At 48.0% G+C, this 19619-nt stretch overlaps 1 protein-coding gene across 1 annotated transcript in view; it reads right to left on the bottom strand.

The window, feature by feature from the left end:
• Positions 1–18331: 18331 nt before the first annotated feature.
• LOC119277869 (probable inactive receptor kinase At2g26730) overlaps positions 18332–19619 on the bottom strand; it is a 5251-nt gene continuing 3963 nt past the window's right edge. Inside the window, exon 2 of the mRNA XM_037559206.1 lies at positions 18332–19189. Coding sequence (XP_037415103.1) covers positions 18507–19189 — 683 coding nt within the window. The 3' untranslated portion in view covers positions 18332–18506. The remainder of the gene's footprint in view (positions 19190–19619) is intronic.

The following is a 19619-nucleotide window of genomic DNA, read 5'->3' as shown; positions in this document are numbered from 1 at the left end:
TTTCTTTATTGTATAGTGTTGGATTATTCTACGTTTCTATGCCTTAGTCTCTTTATTGTATAGTGTATGTTTTTAGAGGTGATAGTATAGAGTAGGACAATTCTTTGAATATGCTATATTGTTCAAACGGGGGCCAACTCGCCCAAACATTGTAGTGACCATGGCCCTCCATAGCCGTACGATCCATGGGCCATCTACGGGGCATACGATCCATGGCCTTCTATGGCCATCGGATCTGTGGGCCTTCTATGGGCCATCGGATCCATGGGCCTTCTATGGGCCGTCGGATCCATGGGCCTTCTATGGGCCGACAGATCCATGGTCCTTCTACGGGCCGATGGATCCATGGGCCTTCTACGGGTCATATAATCGTTTCGCCAAACGTGGGTCGTACCATTCATGGACCAATAACGGTCCGCCAAATGGGCCGTAAATGGGCTAGAGTGGAAGTCGTGTGTTTTATGGCCCAACCATAACGGGACGTTAGTAGGCCGTATTTGATGACGCTTTGGAAACAGCCCAATGGGTTAACGGGCCACAAACAGGCTGGCTGAACCACAGGCTGAATTTGGCCCATAAGCAGAAAAGGCCAGTAACAAATCGTAAGTAAGCGAGTGCTGGAAATGAGCCCAAGAATAAATGGGACCTGAGAAGGCCAAAAAGTAACACGGGTTGGAAACGGCCTAATGGAATATTGGGCCGCTAATGGGTATAAAGCAATACACTGTTCATTACGGGCTGGTTTCACCACGGGCCGTTAATGGGCCAAGAGTTACAAAGGGACTCATATGGGCCAAAAGACGTCATGGGCCATACATGGGCCGGACGTTACAATGAGTTGGAATCATATTGGACGGCTCGGATGATGCTGCTGGGCCTAATTCCAGTAGGCCATAATGGGTCGTGAGTTAACGAGTTGTAAATGGGCTATATGCGAACATGTCGTTAATAGGCTTTCTGTGGGCCGGCCCGCGACCTTTTGACCAAGTCAAACGGGCCGGCCTTTTCACAGGAATGGGCCTCTGTTGGGCCGTGCCCCGTGTTGATGTATCATAGGCGCCTTCCGTCCAATGAGTGGATGATATATGTCCCAACAGTGAGCCGACACGTGGTTCCTCTGGCCAATGAGAAATTTACACGTGGAAAATCCCCATTGGTCGTGGCTGTTAGCGGGTTATCGAATCCAAAACCCTACCCGATAGCTTAATAACGACCCGTTACGGTGGATGCCATGTGTCGGTCACCCTTGACGAAAGCACTTCCATGACGCATGATTTATCATCATGGAAGTGGAGACTTCCGTGATGATAATTTTGGTAATGTCATGGAAAACTTCCACGACAACACATGTATTACTATCTTGATTATGTCATAAAATCGTCATGGATGTACATGCATGACAAAAAACGTGACCTACTGTGACAAACACGTATCATCACGGAAGTGTATTTTTTTGTAGTGAGGGGGGTAGGGCGCGCCCTCCACCCTTGTGAAGGCCTCGTGGCTCTTCTGGCCCAACTCTTTTGCTTCGGGGGCTTCTTCTGGTCCATAAAAAATCACCATAAATTTTCAGCTCATTTGGAATCCGTTTGGTTTCCTTTTTTGTGAAACTCAAAAACAAGGAAAAAACAGAAACTGGCACTGGGCTCTAGGTTAATAGCTTAGTCCCAAAAATCATATAAAATGGCATATAAATGCATATAAAATATCCAAGATAGATAATATAATAGCATGGAACAATAAAAAATTATAGATACATTGGAGATGTATCATGCACCAAGAAAACAGCATACACACTAAGAATAATGCTAAGCACAACAAGAATAGTAGCATCAACAATGTGGAGTGAACAAAACTAACAATATGGCAAGAACAACATCAAGATTGATGCTAAGAACAGCAAGAACAATGCTAACAACATCACTAACACTAGGAAGAACACTGCTAAGAACATCAATGTGGAGTACCAAAACAAACAATGTGGCAAGAACAACATCAAGATCAATGCTAAGAACAACAAGGACAATGCTAAGAACATCACTAACAACAGCAAGAACACTTCTAAGAACAACATTAACACTATCAAGAATAATGCCAAGAATAATAAGAACAACATCAACAGTAGCATTTGGAGTGAACAAAGTAGCATTAACGGTCATATATCTAATCTAGCACTAGCATTCGTCACAAAACAGCAAGAACAACATCAACATGATAGGCATGCACACAAATTCATCCGAAAAAATGGTGGATTCAGATCAAATCCGCTCAAATCGAATCGAATCAGATCGAATCCATTGTCCACAACCTAATCTACCCTAAGAACCCTAACCACGAAGCAAGGGGAGATTAAAGGAGCTTACAATGGGGGTGCTGGTGGAGCGTACGCCGGTCATGGAGAAAATCCCGGTGGGAAGAGGGGTTTCGCCGCTGCCAAAGAAGAACAGACCATTCTGATCGCCGTTTCCATTGACCTCATCACGCATCGGCTGGACAAGGAGCCCGACATCCTCGAGCTCCCCTCCCCTTGCACCGAACGCGTGGGAGAAAACCCTTGAAACCCCCATAAGAGGGGCCAGCAAATGACGGAGCCAACGGGTGTTGAATATATGCCGTTGTTGAGCCCAAGAAGAGGAGCTCCAGCACCGGTGGAGGAGCCAGAGGGAGCAGTGGCGGTGCTGCATTGGCCCGTGGAGGCGGCATGGTGCAAAATGGAGAGGGCGCACAGATTGCTGCCATGAGATCGCGCCCGGAGGCAGAGAGGCCAGCAATCCACCTCTCCTGGATGCGATTGCTCTCGATGATGACTGGAGTGGGTGGGGCATGGCAAGACGACGGCTCTGCCAACGGAGAAACCGAACGGGCGGTGAGGGGGAGAGAGAGTGCGTGTGAACTGTCGAGTGTGGTGACGGGAAGGAGAGAGTGGAGTTATGAGATGCCCCATTGTCTCCCATGCTTCCCCACACATGCATGCTCGCCACACATGCCTCGAGCAAGCCTGACTCGCGAAAAACGGCCGATTCGGCTCTACCTCCAGAGCCAGGCCCAGACCTGCTTTGAGGTTCATGCGGGCCAGGTTTTAGATGCAACCTACGCAACCAAACAGGCCGAAAACTACTCACCGGGCCTGCCAAATGCATCCTAAAATGATGAGCAGATCTTAATACCAGGTGTGAATGTTGTCAAGCATCAATGAACCTAAAAAAGTGAAAGAAAACTCAAACGTCTTTTGATGCAGGTTATTTTATTATGTTTATTTACTTTTCTTGAGCTTAGGAATCCCGAACTATTTAATAGGGGATTTAGTTGATGAGTTCCTTCCTCGAAACATCTCTACACCATATAGCCTTTCCCTTCACCAAAAGAAAATCAAAGACGAAAAGCCAAAAAATCAGTTGTTCTCCCTGTTAAAGTGTTGCTCTCAGCAGCCCGGAATGTCCCGAAAGTGCAAGATGGGCAGGCATGGACTAAGCTCCCATCGAACCGTCTAGACTCAAGTCCGAGGTTGCTTAGTTTGGTGCCGGCTATTTGGTCTAGCATCGAGGGAAAGTCCAGGTTTGCTCGGTTTGGCGCTAGACCATTCGGGTTAGCATATGTGGCTAGTTCAGGGTCGCTCGATTTCCCACTGGACCAGACTGTCCAGGACAAAGGCACGTCTTGTCAGGGAAGTCACTTCTAGAAGGCTAGTTCAAAAGTTTCTTTCGATGATTAGTTCGTGCAAGCTACACACTCCCTCCGATCGGGTATACAAGATCAACAATAAAAATCCTAGCAACTTTGATTGTGAAGTCCAAAGAAAATAATCGATTAATTTTCTGCCATGATGAGCATGTGATTGCCACCTTATTAATGATGATGGAATAGCAAGAAAATCTCTCTTGCACACACACACACACAAACACACACACACACTCAGTGTGTGTATTAATGCTCAAAATTGTTCTGCATCCTTGCATTGATTGCATTAATTGCTCACTTTCATGGTCAAACCTTGTGTTTGCATGCCTAATGGCGTACCTTGGTGAGTCCGGTCGAGCCGGCGCTAGCATCAGGCTCGCCATTACTAGCCCAAGCTAGGTGTGCCAAGGCGGATGTAGAGCACATGACATATCTTTTCAATACTTGGCATTTGTAACAATTAGAAAGGATGTACAACAATATGCTCTGATGTGCCTCGTAGACTTGGCTTGGATATCAGATATATGGTCTTACCAAGTGTGCAATTACTTTTTGAGGAGAAACTCCAAGGAGCAAGAGATAGAAAAATAGAATTTTGGAGTAACACACAAAGGCTAGCTTTCCTTTGCACAAAAAAGCATGTGATCATCAAGCTCGACAAAAAAAACTTTTTTGGCCAAAACCATCATGTGTTGAACATGTTGCCTACCGAGATGATGCATAAGAAAATCTCCAAAGTTAGGCTTGAGGTGTAATCGGGGTGGAGTGTTGCATGGGGCACACACATTTCATAGCTCGATATGCCCCCGAGGTTCTCCCTACCAAAATTCGTGCTGGCAATGAAAATCATGATGTAGCGAATGGCAAGGTTTTGGATGCTTGATACCTTCTTCTCGGAGCGGTCATGTTCATCCTTGACGGAGATGAGTTCCCACGAATCCAATGCCTCAGCAACCGGCATGCCCCTAGTGTCGAGAACTCCTTGGTTCTTGAAACCGAAGGCACTGCAGAACTGCTCCAGTGTCATGGTGCGCTGGACTCCTTCGAACGTGAATGAGCAGCTCGGTGCCACCCTCGACTCATTGAGAGTGTGGGAGAAGGTGGAGAGGAGCTCCAAGGTGATGTTGCATTACACGAGGTAATGGAAGTTATTGAAAACTCCCATCCCAGCGTTGTTCACAAGCAACGCGAAGTTATTGTGAAGTCCTTGGGACTCCAAGAATGCATCACACTTCCACTTCATGGGGGTCATCCCCCAGTTGCTCACGCATTGGAAATCCTTGTTCACAGCAGCATAGAGTTCATCTCCCTTGTTTCAGGCATGCTTAGAGCGCGAGCCCATGGCCTTATTCCCTGCGACAATCGCCAATCTCATCATGTTCTACACACAACGAAAATAACAACATAAAATAAGTTTTATTTGGGGGTCGAGTTCTAATACAACCTAAGATTAATTATAACCTATTACTTTGAATCCTAACGTGCAAATCGCCCGGAAATCAAAAATATTATGCATCTTAACTAGATTATGAACATTGATGAAACCACCACCTAAACTTGCAAATAAACCATGGATTGGAGGAGAAAATCACTAAGGATGAAGATGCACGGATCAAACGACCAAAATCCGCGAAGAAATGAAGGTTTTGGAGGATTTTTGTTAGGGTTTGAGAGAGGAGAGAGAGAGAGATGTGAGAGATTTGGGCGTCAGGAGGAAGAAGAAGAAAACCTCCCAGCACCGGTGATACGTCTCCAATGTATCTATAATTTTTGATTGTTCCATGCTATTATATTATCTGTTTTGGATGTTTTATATGCATTAATATGCTATTTTTTATTATTTTGGGACTAACCTATTAACCTAGAGCCCAGTGCCAGTTCCTATTTTTTTTCCTTGTTTTTGAGCAGTGCCTAGTCATAGCAATGCACCCCAATTTACAAGGCTATGACCATCTATATTGGTCGTTATCAGGTAGAAATAAGGCAGCAGATCAGTGTTGTTTGCTTTACGACCATTTTATGTAAGGAAATTGCGACCATTTTGACCAAAATGGTCATTATGGTTTACAGTTTGGAGCCCCCGAACAACTTTTGACCAATTGGTCTCAAATGGTCGTAGATTTATGACCAATTCTTCCAGGGTCACTGACAGAAGGTCACAAGTTGACATATTTCTTGTAGTGAGCACCGGCCGTTGGTAGAGTGATCTGGTGCAGGGATGAACAACCTAGGCAACTTCGCACGAAGGACCTCAAGGCAAACAGGCTCCCACTTCCAAAACCACACTTCCCGGTCTATATTGGGGATTGAGCATGAATAAGCAGATTTTTCCCGGAAACAGAACTGGATGCGAATCTGAACAGATGGATGCTTTTGATTTATCATAAAGGGTGAAGGGATGAACTAACCCAGTGATTATCACACTTGTAGTAATGTTTCCTAGGTTTCTTGTCGGTCTGGGAGACCCACAACTGCATGTTGCTGTTGTTGCACAAGGGCAGCGGATGAGAGGAAGAGGAGCCTGCTCCTTGATGAAGGTTGAGAGTTCCAGGAGGAGGCCCACATGTCACAAACACAGGTGGTTCGCCAAGTTTAGATCTGCGCGAAGAAGAAAAGAGGGGAACGAAAAGGGGACGAGGAAGACGAACAGTGACCAGGGGTTGTAAAATATCAGCCAGCGGGCGAGCGTTCAATGCGTCCCTTATGGGTGGGCGGGACAGGTCACCTTACAGGTGGGGCCAACTCGTACAAGGGGGCATGCATATACGAGATGTTTTAGAACCAGTACTTCAGCGATACAAAACTAAATACCTCGCATTAAACACTATCGATCCGAATCTACACGCATAGTAACGATACTGATGTGGGCGGGGCAGCACCTAGGTGCTCCTATGTAATTCCACATGCATATGTTACTAGTCTATGTTACTTCCTTCACAGTGGGTAGTATCATGTGTGTGGTAACATAGATGTCTTCATTTATTACTTTGTAGACTCATTTTGCATTGGGAAGCGCAATGTGATGGTAACATATTATGTTACTCTATTTGGCTCTCTCCTCGTTTACTACTTCCCATCTCACCATTTTTGTTGGGGAACGTTGCAGAAAATAAAAAAAATTCCTACGGTTTCACCAAGATCCATCTATGAGTTCATCTAAGCAACGAGTGAAAGGAGAGATGCATCTACATACCACTTGTAGATCGCGTGCGGAAGCGTTCAAGAGAACGGGGTTGAGGTAGTCGTTCTCGTCGTGATCCTATCACCGGAGATCCTAGCGCCAAACGGACGGCACCTCCGCGTTCAACACACGTACGGTCAGCGTGACGTCTCCTCCGTCTTGATCCAGCAAGGGGGAAGGAGAGGTTGATGAAGATCCAGCAGCACGACGGCGTGGTGGTGGATGCAGCAGGACTCCGGCAGGGCTTCGCCAAGCTACTGCGGGAGGAGGAAGAGGTGTAGCAGGGGGAGGGAGGCGCCAAGACTCAGGGTGCGGCTGCCCTCCCTCCCCCCCCCCTCCTTTATATAGGCCCCCAGGGGGGCGGCCCTGGAGATGGGAATCTCCCAAGGGGCGGCGGCCAGGGGGTGGAGTGCCCCCCAAGGCAAGTGGTGCACCCCCCCCCCACCCTAGGGTTTCCAACCCTAGGCGCAAGGGGGGCCAAGGGGGGCGCCCTAGCCCACTAGGGGATGGTTCCCCTCCCACTTCAGCCCACGGGGCCTTCCGGGATAGTTGGCCCCACCCGGTGGACCCCCGGGTCCCTTCCGGTGGTCCCGGTACAATACCGGGTGACCCCGAAACTTTCCCGATGGCCGAAACAGCACTTCCTATATATAATTCTTTACCTCCGGACCATTCCAGAACTCCTCGTGACGTCTGGGATCTCATTCGGGACTCCAAACAACATTCGGTTTGCTGCATACTCATATTCATACAACCCTAGCGTCACGAACCTTAAGTGTGTAGACCCTACGGGTTCGGGAGACATGCAGACATGACCGAGATGGCTCTCCGGTCAATAACCAATAGCGGGATCTGGATACCCATGTTGGCTCCCACATGCTCCTCGATGATCTCATCGGATGAACCACGATGTCGAGGATTCAATCAACCCCGTATACAATTCCCTTTGTCAATCGGTACGTTACTTGCCCGAGACTCGATCGTCGGTATCCCAATACCTCGTTCAGTCTCGTTACCGGCAAGTCACTTTACTCGTACCCTAATGCATGATCCCGTGACCAGACACTTGGTCACTTTGAGCTCATTATGATGATGCACTACCGAGTGGGCCCAGTGATACCTCTCCGTAATACGGAGTGACAAATCCCAGTCTCGATCCGTGTCAACCCAACAGACACTTTCGGAGATACCTGTAGTGTACCTTTATAGTCACCCAGTTACGTTGTGATGTTTGGTACACCCAAAGCACTCCTACGGTATCCGGGAGTTACACGATCTCATGGTCTAAGGAAAAGATACTTGACATTGGAAAAGCTCTAGCAAAACGAACTACACGATCTTGTGCTATGCTTAGGATTGGGTCTTGTCCATCACATCATTCTCCTAATGATGTGATCCCGTTATCAACGACATCTAATGTCCATAGTCAGGAAACCATGACTATCTGTTGATCAACGAGCTAGTCAACTAGAGGATTACTAGGGACATATTATGGTCTATGTATTCACACGTGTATTACGATTTCCGGATAATACAATTATAGCATGAATAAAGACAATTATCAGGAACAAGGAAATATAATAATAATCCTTTTTATTATTGCCTCTAGGGAATATTTCCAACAGTCTCCCACTTGCACTAGAGTCAATAATCTAGTTACATTGTGATGAATCGAACACCCATAGAGTTCTGGTATTGATCATGTTTTGCTCGCGAAAGAGGTTTAGTCAACAGATCTGTGACATTCAGATCCGTATGTACTTTGCAAATATCTATGTCTCCATCTTGAACATTTTCACGGATGGAGTTGAAACGACGCTTGATGTGCCTGGTCTTCTTGTGAAACCTGGGCTCCTTGGAAAGGGCAATAGCTCCAGTGTTGTCACAGAAGAGTTTGATCGGCCCCGACACATTGGGTATGACTCCTAGGTCGGTCATGAACTCCTTCACCCAAATTGCTTCATGCGCTGCCTCCGAGGCTGCCATGTACTCTGCTTCACATGTAGATGCCGCCACGACGCTCTGCTTGCAGCTGCACCAGCTTACTGCTCCACCATTCAACATATACACGTATCCGGTTTGTGACTTAGAGTCATCCAGATCTGTGTCGAAGCTAGCATCGACATAACCCTTTACGACGAGCTCTTCGTCACCTCCATAAATGAGAAACATGTCCTTTGTCCTTTTCAGGTACTTCAGAATATTCTTGACCACTGTACAGTGATCCTTGTCGGGATTACTTTGGTACCTTCCTACCAAACTTACGGCAAGGTTTACATCAGGTCTGGTACACAGCATGGCATACATAATAGATCCTATGGCTGAAGCATAGGGGATGACACTCATCTCTTCTTTATCTTTTGCCGTGGTCGGGCATTGAGTCGAGCTCAATCTCACACCTTGCAATACAAGCAAGAACCCTTTCTTGGACTGATCCATTTTGAACTTCTTCAAAATCTTATCAAGGTATGTGCTTTATAAAAGACCTATGAGGCGTCTCGATCTATCCCTATAGATCTTGATGCCTAATATGTAAGCAGCTTCTCCAAGGTCCTTCATTGAAAAACACTTATTCAAGTAGGCCTTAATGCTGTCCAAAAGTTCTATATCATTTCCCATCAAAAGTATGTCATCTACATATAATATGAGAAATGCTACAGAGCTCCCACTCACTTTCTTGTAAACGCAGGCTTCTCCATAGGTCTGCATAAACCCAAACGCTTTGATCATCTCATCAAAGCGAATGTTCCAACTCCGAGATGCTTGCACCAGCCCATAAATGGATCGCTGGAGCTTGCATACTTTGTTAGCATTCTTAGGATCGACAAAACCTTCCGGCTACATCATGTACAGTTCTTCCTTAAGATGTCCGTTAAGGAATGCCGTTTTGACGTCCATCTGCCATATCTCACAATCATAGTATGCGGCAATTGCTAACATGATTCGGATGGACTTCAGCTTCGCTACGGGAGAGAAAGTCTCATCGTAGTCAACCCCTTGAACTTGCCGATAACCCTTAGCGACAAGTCGAGCTTTATAGATGGTAATATTACCATCCGCGTCCGTCTTCTTCTTAAAGATTCATTTGTTTTCTATCGCTCGCCGATCATCGGGCAAGTCTGTCAAAGTCCATACTTTGTTTTCATACATGGATTCTATCTCGGATTGCATGGCTTCAAGCCATTTGTTGGAATCTGGGCCCGCCATCGCTTCTTCATAGTTTGAAGGTTCACCGTTGTCTAACAACATGATTTTCAGGACATGGTTGCCATACCACTCTGGTGTGGAACGCGTCCTTGTGGACCTACGAAGTTCAGTAGCAACTTGATCCGAAGTACCTTGATCATCATCATTAATTTCCTCTCCAGTTTGTGTAGGCACCACAGGAACATTTTCCTGAGCTGCACTACTTTCCGGTTCAAGAGGTAGTAATTCATCGAGTTCTACTTTCCTCCCACTTACTTCTTTCGAGAGAAACTCTTTTTCCAGAAAGGATCCGTTCTTGGCAACAAAGATCTTGCCCTCGGATCTTAAGTAGAAGGTATACCCGATGGTTTCCTTAGGGTATCCTATGAAGACGCATTTTTCTGACTTGGGTTCAAGCTTTTCAGGTTGAAGTTTCTTGACATAAGCATCGCATCCCCAAACTTTTAGAAACGACAGCTTAAGTTTCTTCCCAAACCATAATTCATACGGTGTCGTCTCAACGGATTTAGACGGAGCCCTATTTAAAGTGAATGTAGTTGTCTCTAGAGCGTATCCCCAAAATGATAGCGGTAAATCGGTAAGAGACATCATAGACCGCACCATATCCAATAGAGTGCGATTACGACGTTCGGACACACCGTTACGCTGAGGTGTTCCACGCGGCATGAGTTGTGAAACGATTCCACATTTCATTAAGTGCGTACCAAATTCGTGACTTAAATATTCTCCTCCATGATCTGATCGTAGGAACTTTATCTTTCGGTCACGTTGATTCTCTACCTCATTCGGAAATTCCTTGAACTTTTCAAAGGTCTCAGACTTGTGTTTCATCAAGTAGACATACCCATATCTACTCAAGTCATCAGTGAGAGTGAGAACATAACGATATCCTCCGCGAGCCTCAACACTCATTGGACCACACACATCAGTATGTATGATTTCCAATAAGTTGGTTGCTCGCTCCATTGTTCCGGAGAACGGAGTCTTGGTCATTTTGCCCATGAGGCATGGTTCGCATGTGTCAAATGATTCATAATCGAGAGACTCTAAAAGTCCATCAGCATGGAGCTTCTTCATGCGCTTGACACCAATGTGACCAAGGCGGCAGTGCCACAAGTATGTGGGACTATCGTTATCAACTTTACATCTTTTGGTATTCACACTATGAATATGTGTAACATTACGTTCGAGATTCATTAAGAATAAACCATTGACCATCGGGGCATGACCATAAAACATATCTCTCATATAAATAGAACAACCATTATTCTCGGATTTAAATGAGTAGCCATCTCATATTAAACGAGATCCAGATATAATGTTCATGCTCAAACTTGGCACTAAATAACAATTATTAAGGTTTAAAACTAATCCCGTAGGTAAATGTAGAGGTAGCGTGCCGACGGCGATCACATCGACCTTGGAACCATTCCCGACGCGCATCGTCACCTTGTCCTTTGCCAGTCTCCGCTTATTCCGCAGCTCCTGCTGTGAGTTACAAATATGAGCAACGACACCGGTATCAAATACCCAGGGGTTACTACGAGCACTGGTAAGGTACACATCAATTACATGTATATCAAATATACCTTTAGTGTTGCCGGCCTTCTTGTCCGCTAAGTATTTGGGGCAGTTCCGCTTCCAGTGACCCTTCCCTTTGCAATAAAAGCACTCAGTCTCAGGCTTGGGTCCATTCTTTGACTTCTTCCCGACAACTGTCTTACCGGGCGCGGCATTTTTGCCGTCCTTCTTGAAGTTCTTCTTACCCTTGCCCTTCTTGAACTTAGTGGTCTTATTGACTATCAACACTTGATGTTCTTTGTTGATTTCAACCTCTGCTGACTTCAGCATTGAAAATACTTCAGGAATGGTCTTCACCATCCCCTGCATATTGTAGTTCATCACAAAGCTCTTATAGCTCGGTGGGAGCGACTGAAGGATTCTGTCAATGACCGCCTCGTCCGGGAGGTTGATCTCCAACTGGGACAGGCGGTTGTGCAACCCAGACATTTTGAGTATGTGCTCACTGACAGAACTGTTTTCCTCCATCTTACAACTATAGAACTTGTCGGAGACTTCATATCTCTCGACCCGGGCATGTGCTTGAAAAACCATTTTCAGCTCCTCGAACATCTCATATGCTCCGTGTTGCTCAAAACGCTTTTGGAGCCCCGATTCTAAGCTGTAAAGCATGCCGCACTGAACGAGGGAGTAATCATCAGCACGTGACTGCCAAGTGTTCATAACGTCTTGGTTCTCTGGGATGGGTGCTTCACCTAGCGGTCCTTCTAGGACATATGCTTTCTTGGCAGCTATGAGGATGATCCTCAGGTTCCGGGACCCAGTCCGTATAGTTGCTGCCATCATCTTTTAGCTTGGTTTTCTCTAGGAACGCGTTGAAGTTCATGTTGACATGAGCGTTGGCCATTTGATCTACAAGACATATTTTGCAAAGATTTTAGACTAAGTTCATGATAATTAAGTTCATCTAATCAAATTATTTAATGAACTCCCACTCAGATTAGACATCCCTCTAGTCATCTAAGTGTTACACGATCCGAGTCGACTAGGCCGTGTCCGATCATCACGTGAGACGAACTAGTCATCATCAGTGAACATCTCCATGTTGATCGTATCTTCCATACGGCTCATGTTCGACCTTTCGGTCTCTTGTGTTCCGAGGCCATGTCTGTACATGCTAGGCTCGTCAAGTTAACCCTAAGTGTTTTGCATGTGTAAAATTGTCTTACACCCGTTGTATGTGAACGTAAGGATCTATCATACCCGATCATCACGTGGTGCTTCGAAACGACGAACTTTAGCAACGGTGCACAGTTAGGGGGAACACTTTCTTGAAATTATTATAAAGGATCATCTTATTTACTACCGTCGTTCTAAGTAAACAAGATGCATAATCATAATAAACATCACATGCAATTATATAGTAGTGACATGATATGGCCAATATCATATAGCTCCTTTGATCTCCATCTTCGGGGCTCCATGATCATCTTCGTCACCGGCATGACACCATGATCTCCATCATCATGATCTCCATCATCATGATCTCCATCATTGTGTCTTCATGAAGTTGTCACGCCAACGACTACTTCTACTTCTATGGCTAATGCATTTAGCAATAAAGTAAAGTAATTTACATGGCGTTCTTCAATGACACGCAGGTCATACAAAAATAAAGACAACTCCTATGGCTCCTGCCGGTTGTCATACTCATCGACATGCAAGTCGTGATTCCTATTACAAGAACATGATCTCATACATCACAATATATCATTCATCATTCATCACAACTTCTGGCCATATCACATCACAAGACAATTGCTGCAACAACAAGTTAGACGTCCTCTAATTGTTGTTGCATCTTTTACGTGGCTGCAATTGGGTTCTAGCAAGAACGTTTTCTTACCTACGAATAACCACAACGTGATTTTGTCAACTTCTATTTACCCTTCATAAGGACCCTTTTCATCGAATCCGCTCCAACTAAAGTGGGAGAGACAGACACCCGCTAGCCACCTTATGCAACTAGTGCATATCAGTCGGTGGAACCTATCTCACGTAAGCGTACATGTAAGGTCGGTGGGCCGCTTCATCCCACAATACCGCTGAAGCAAAATAAGACTAGTAGCGGCAAGCAAGTTGACAAGATCTACGCCCACAACAAATTTGTGTTCTACTCGTGCAATAGAGAACTACGCATAAACCTGGCTCACGATGCCACTGTTGGGGAACGTTGCAGAAAATAAAAAAAATTCCTACGGTTTCACCAAGATCCATCTATGAGTTCATCTAAGCAACGAGTGAAAGGAGAGATGCATCTACATACCACTTGTAGATCACGTGCGGAAGCGTTCAAGAGAACGGGGTTGAGGTAGTCGTTCTCGTCGTGATCCTATCACCGGAGATCCTAGCGCCAAACGGACGGCACCTCCGTGTTCAACACACGTACGGTCAGCGTGACGTCTCCTCCGTCTTGATCCAGCAAGGGGGAAGGAGAGGTTGATGAAGATCCAGCAGCACGACGGTGTGGTGGTGGATGCAGCAGGACTCCGACAGGGCTTCGCCAAGCTACTGCGGGAGGAGGAAGAGGTGTAGCAGGGGGAGGGAGGCGCCAAGACTCAGGGTCCGGCTGCCCTCCCTCCCCCCTCCTTTATATAGGCCCCCAGGGGGGGCGCCGGCCCTGGAGATGGGAATCTCCCAAGGGGCGGTGGCCAGGGGGGGTGGAGTGCCCCCCAAGGCAAGTGGTGCGCCCACCCCCCCCCCCACCCTAGGGTTTCCAACCCTAGGCGCAGGGGGACCCAAAGGGGGGTGCACCAGCCCACTAGGGGCTGGTTCCCCTCCCACTTCAGCCCACGGGGCCCTCCGGGATAGGTGGCCCCACCCGGTGGACCCCCGAGTCCCTTTCGGTGGTCCCGGTACAATACCGGGTGACCCCGAAACTTTCTCGATGGCCGAAACAGCACTTCCTATATATAATTCTTTATCTCCGGACCATTCCGGAACTCCTCGTAACGTCCGGGATCTCATCCGGGACTCCGAACAACATTCGGTTTGCTGCATACTCATATTCATACAACCCTAGCGTCACCGAACCTTAAGTGTGTAGACCCTACGGGTTCGGGAGACATGCAGACATGACCGAGACGGCTCTCCGGTTAATAACCAACAGCAGGATCTGGATACCCATGTTGGCTCCCACATGCTCCTCGATGATCTCATCGGATGAACCACGATGTCGAGGATTCAATCAACCCCGTATACAATTCCCTTTGTCAATCGGTACGTTACTTGCCCGAGACTCGATCGTCGGTATCCCGATACCTCGTTCAGTCTCGTTACCGGCAAGTCACTTTACTCGTACCGTAATGCATGATCTCGTGACCAGACACTTGGTCACTTTGAGCTCATTATGATGATGCACTACCGAGTGGGCCCAGTGATACCTCTCTGTAATACGGAGTGACAAATCCCAGTCTCGATCCGTGTCAACCCAACAAACACTTTCGGACATACCTGTAGTGTACCTTTATAGTCACCCAGTTACGTTGTGACGTTTGGTACACCCAAAGCACTCCTACGGTATCCGGGAGTTACACGATCTCATGGTCTAAGGAAAAGATACTTGACATTGGAAAAGCTTTAGCAAAACGAACTACACGATCCTGTGTTATGCTTAGGATTGGGTCTTGTCCATCACATCATTCTCCTAATGATGTGATCCCGTTATCAACGACATCTAATGTCCATAGTCAGGAAACCATGACTATCTGTTGATCAACGAGCTAGTCAACTAGAGGCTTACTAGGGACATATTATGGTCTATGTATTCACACGTGTATTACGATTTCCGGATAATACAATTATAGCATGAATAAAGACAATTATCATGAACAAGGAAATATAATAATAATCCTTTTTATTATTGCCTCTAGGGCATATTTCCAACAATTTTTGCTTATGTGCCATCTATATTACTACCCCTCCGTCTAGGTGTATAAGTCACCTTACAAAAAACAAATTATCTCAAAACACTTAGGCGCGGTGCATTAACTCTTACCTCGTTTCTTGTTTCTTAACATAAATGAAGGAATCAACCAATAAGAGATGTGGGTCGTACATGCTTTTAATGACTTGAGACTACCGAACACGGCATGCAGTGATCAGTTCATTGCAATGCAATAAGTCATCTTGTTTTTCCTTCGTCTTTATCATGGTGCACAACCTAAAATGACTTATGCACCTAGACTGAGGGAGTACCTATATTACTCTCACTATGACTAGCCTTGATGTTAATACATGAAAATAACAACAAGCAATGAGAACGTGGTTAGGCTGGTCATAGTGGGGAGTAACTTAGACTAGTAAAATGCATATGTTACTAGTCTATGTTACTACCTATATAGTGCATAGTATCATAGATTAGTATCATAGGTGGTCTCATTTATTACCATGCATGACACGGTATCTACCTATGTTACTATAATCATCTCTCTCTTCTTTAATTGCCTGCCACATAAGCATGTTTGCGAGTCCCAAGTGCATGATACTACTTATGTTACCCCACTATGACCAGCCTTACAGAAAAAGGTCGGCATGCACGTCCCCATAACCAGGGGTAGTTATCACGGCGTGATGTTTGTCTCTCTAGCACTGTTTACATGCACACAAATAGCCTAATCAACTCCCTCCCTCTCACGCTTGCATTGGTTGTTCTCCCGTGCCATGCTTCGCTTTAATCAAAGCTATATTTATTCTAGGGAACAACTTGCATGGATCATTGGTTTTCTAATCTTTAGAGCATCTCCTGTCGTGCCCCCAACACGGCCTCCAGGCAATTTTTTCGCGCCGGCGCCGAAAAAACAGCCAGTTACGCCTCCAAGTGCCCGTTTTTGCCGACTTGAGCCAAAATCAGCGCCGGAGGACCCAGGACGAACCCGGCACGCTGGAGGCGCCCGGGGGCGCCGCGGCGAGCGATTCTTGCGCGAAAGAGCCGCGGGCCCGCCGAGTCAGCGATGCGCGCCTCGTCCTCATCGGAACGCCTCGGTTTCCTGCGTGGAATCAATGGCAAGGCTGCCGGTCAGCCTTGCCATTGATTCCTCACGGGCGGCGCGTCACGGGCAGCACGGCGATGCCTCCCCTCCCGCCACGCGGCTATATAAGCCGGTGGCCTCCCTCGCCTCTGGCCACACCAGCCCTAGCCGCCCATCGACCGCCGTCGAGCTCTCCTTTTCTCCCTCTCTCGTGCGCAGCCGCCGATGCTTCTTCCCTCCCTTTCCCTCTGTCCCAAGCCCGATGGCCGCGCGTTTCCCTGGCGATGCGGCGGCGGCCAACGGCTTCGGCCGTCGCTCGCTTAACAAGTGGGAGGCGTGGCTACTGTTCGAGGCGAACATTCCGGCGCCACCGGACATGCGCGCCGGACCGACGGGGTGGAGACTCAGCAACGGAGGAGTGCACGTTCCCCCGGTGGCCGACGCCGAGGCGCGCCCCGCCTTCTTCGCCGCTGAGGGCCGTCGCGTGTGGTAGGGCGCCCCCGGCCGCACGCTCGACGACATGCCGGAGTACCTCGAGGGCGGCAACGACCCAACGCTGGCATACCCTGCCGCGGCGGCCGCCCCGGTCCACCGCCGACGTGTCGGGCAATGGATGCCCAGGAGGTTCGGGTCCTCCTCAACTTCCTCCTTCCACTCCTCCTCTCGTTCTTCTTCCCACTCCTCCGGCTCGCCGGCGGTGTTCAGCGTCAAGGCCGATCCCGCAGCGGAGATGCCGCTCGGCCGGCGCACTCGCAGCACCGGCATCGTCATCAATGAGGGCAGCCGGGGCACCTCCTCCGCGCTTCGTCAAACTGAAGACGGAGCCGGGGCTCGCGGCCGTGAAAACGGAGCCGGGGCTCCCCGCCGTGAAGACGGAGCACGGCGCCGGGGAGCTCGACGAGGAGGCGGCCCTGAAAAGGGCGCGCGATGACTGGCTGAAGATGGAGATGGAGCGCCAGTGCCGCGCCCTGGATTACTTCGAATATCGCCGCTGGGGCCGTGACGAAGGAGGCGTCGTCGTCCTCGACGACGACGAGACGACGACGACGACGACGCGCCGCCACCGCCACCGGTCCGCCATGGCGACGCCGGGCAGGGGTCCAGCAGGGGTGGCCGCGTCAAGGAGGAGAAGGCCGCCGCCGCCGACGACGACGAGGATGGCGGTGACTACGCCGTGTTCAGCGACTTCTTCGTCCCGTAGTTGTAGTTTCGGCCTTTTTTAATAAATTTGCTATGTAAAATGTCGAACATGTCTAATGTATGCCAAGTTTGCCGAATTTTAGCCGAAATTTGCCGAATGATTTTTTTTAAAACATAAACGGCGTCTGGGGGCGGCCCTGGGGTCGGCGACTGGGAACCCACTCGCCCTCAGGCCGATCGTTTGCGCCGGCTCGCCCCCAGGCGGCGATTTTACGCGCCCCCTAGGGGGCCAACGGCTGGAGATGCTCTTAGGCCTTATAATTACGGACGTGGTTGGGTGGCTCTGGGACCTATAAGTCATTGAAAGCATGCCCGCCCCACATCTTTTATTGGTTGCTATGTCAAAAAACAAGAAATAAGGTGAGAGTTAATGCACCGCGCCCAAGTGTTTTGGGATTATTATGTTTTTATAAGGTGACTTATACACCTAGACGGAGGAAGTTAGTCTAAGTTACTTCCCACTATGACTAGCCTCGAACACTATGATGGTATTTGTATCCCTATGAAACATTACTTAAATAATGATGTGCTGTTCTTCTAGAAGAAAGCTGATTTGATCAAAAAAAGTTAATAACATTTGAGCTCAGGTGGTTCCCTCAATTTTTTCGTTGAGCTCAGGTACACACGAGAACCTCCACATTTACACATGGTGTTTGCATATGTCCAAACACATCGTCTGTGTTGGTGGATCACGACGTTGCGCTGGTGCCCGTCGGCATGCCCCATGACTGCTCCTCCTCCTCGGATGCACCCTGCCCTCTATCCTCTGTCGTGGCCCGCCCGTGCCCGATACCGATCTCCTCGACCATACTCACGACCTCCGAGGCGTCTGGCCGCGCGTCCGGCGCCGTGGCCGCACACGCCATGGCCACCTGCAGCAGCGCCACCATCTCCTCCTCGGCGTTGCCCCCATCCAGGCTCACCAGCTCCGCGTCGAACACCTCCGACGTCCACTCCTCCCTTACCACCGACTGTACCCATCGCGGCAGGTCCGACGACACACCACTATCACCCACACCGGTCGACGCCGTCGTGGGGGACCTGCCGGTGAGGATCTCAAGGAAGACCACTCCGAGCGAGTATATGTCGGACTTGAATGTCGGCCGACGCGCATCCACGAGCTCCGGCGCGCGGTACCCACCGACACTGCCCTGCACGGACGACGGTGGTGGGGAGAAGAGGTGCTGGAGGGAGTAGTCGGAAAGCGCAGCGGCTTCAGGGTCGCCGTGCCGGAGTAGCAGGTTGGACGACTTCAAGTTTCCATGGGTGAGGCCGTGTGCCGCGTGCAGGTGCGCCACCCCGCGCGCTGCCGACAGCGCGGCCCGCTTCCGCGTGTTCCAGTCCATCGGTGTCCGGCTGGAGCCGCCACTACCTATAGGAAAATAAATGCACTGTGAGAATTTTCATATAGAGACATGCATCATGCATGCACAGTGAAACCGCAATATGCAAAAAGCATTCTCCCTCCATTTCATAATGTAGTGTCTATAGATATTTTTTTTAAAAAAAATCAAAGCTTGCAGACCTTGATTAAGTATGTAGGGAAAATATTTACATTTAGAATACCAAGGATATATATAACTAGATAAATCGTGAGATATATTTTAATATTTTATATGTTTGATGTTGTAGATGAACTTGGTTAAAATTTGCTAAGTTTAACTTCTTAAATTTTTTATAGATGCTACATTATGGAACGGAGGGAGTAACATTTTCCAACATTTTGAGCAAGTCCAGTTTAATTCGTTTGCAAAAGCGTGCAATACAAGTGTACTACCTATTTCCTCTATCCGTTTTTACAC

This window comes from Triticum dicoccoides, chromosome 3B (genome assembly GCF_002162155.2).
Source record: "Triticum dicoccoides isolate Atlit2015 ecotype Zavitan chromosome 3B, WEW_v2.0, whole genome shotgun sequence".
Lineage (NCBI taxonomy): Eukaryota > Viridiplantae > Streptophyta > Magnoliopsida > Poales > Poaceae > Triticum > Triticum dicoccoides.
Note: the sequence above shows the minus strand (reverse complement) of the source record. Positions and strands in the feature narration are given on the sequence as shown.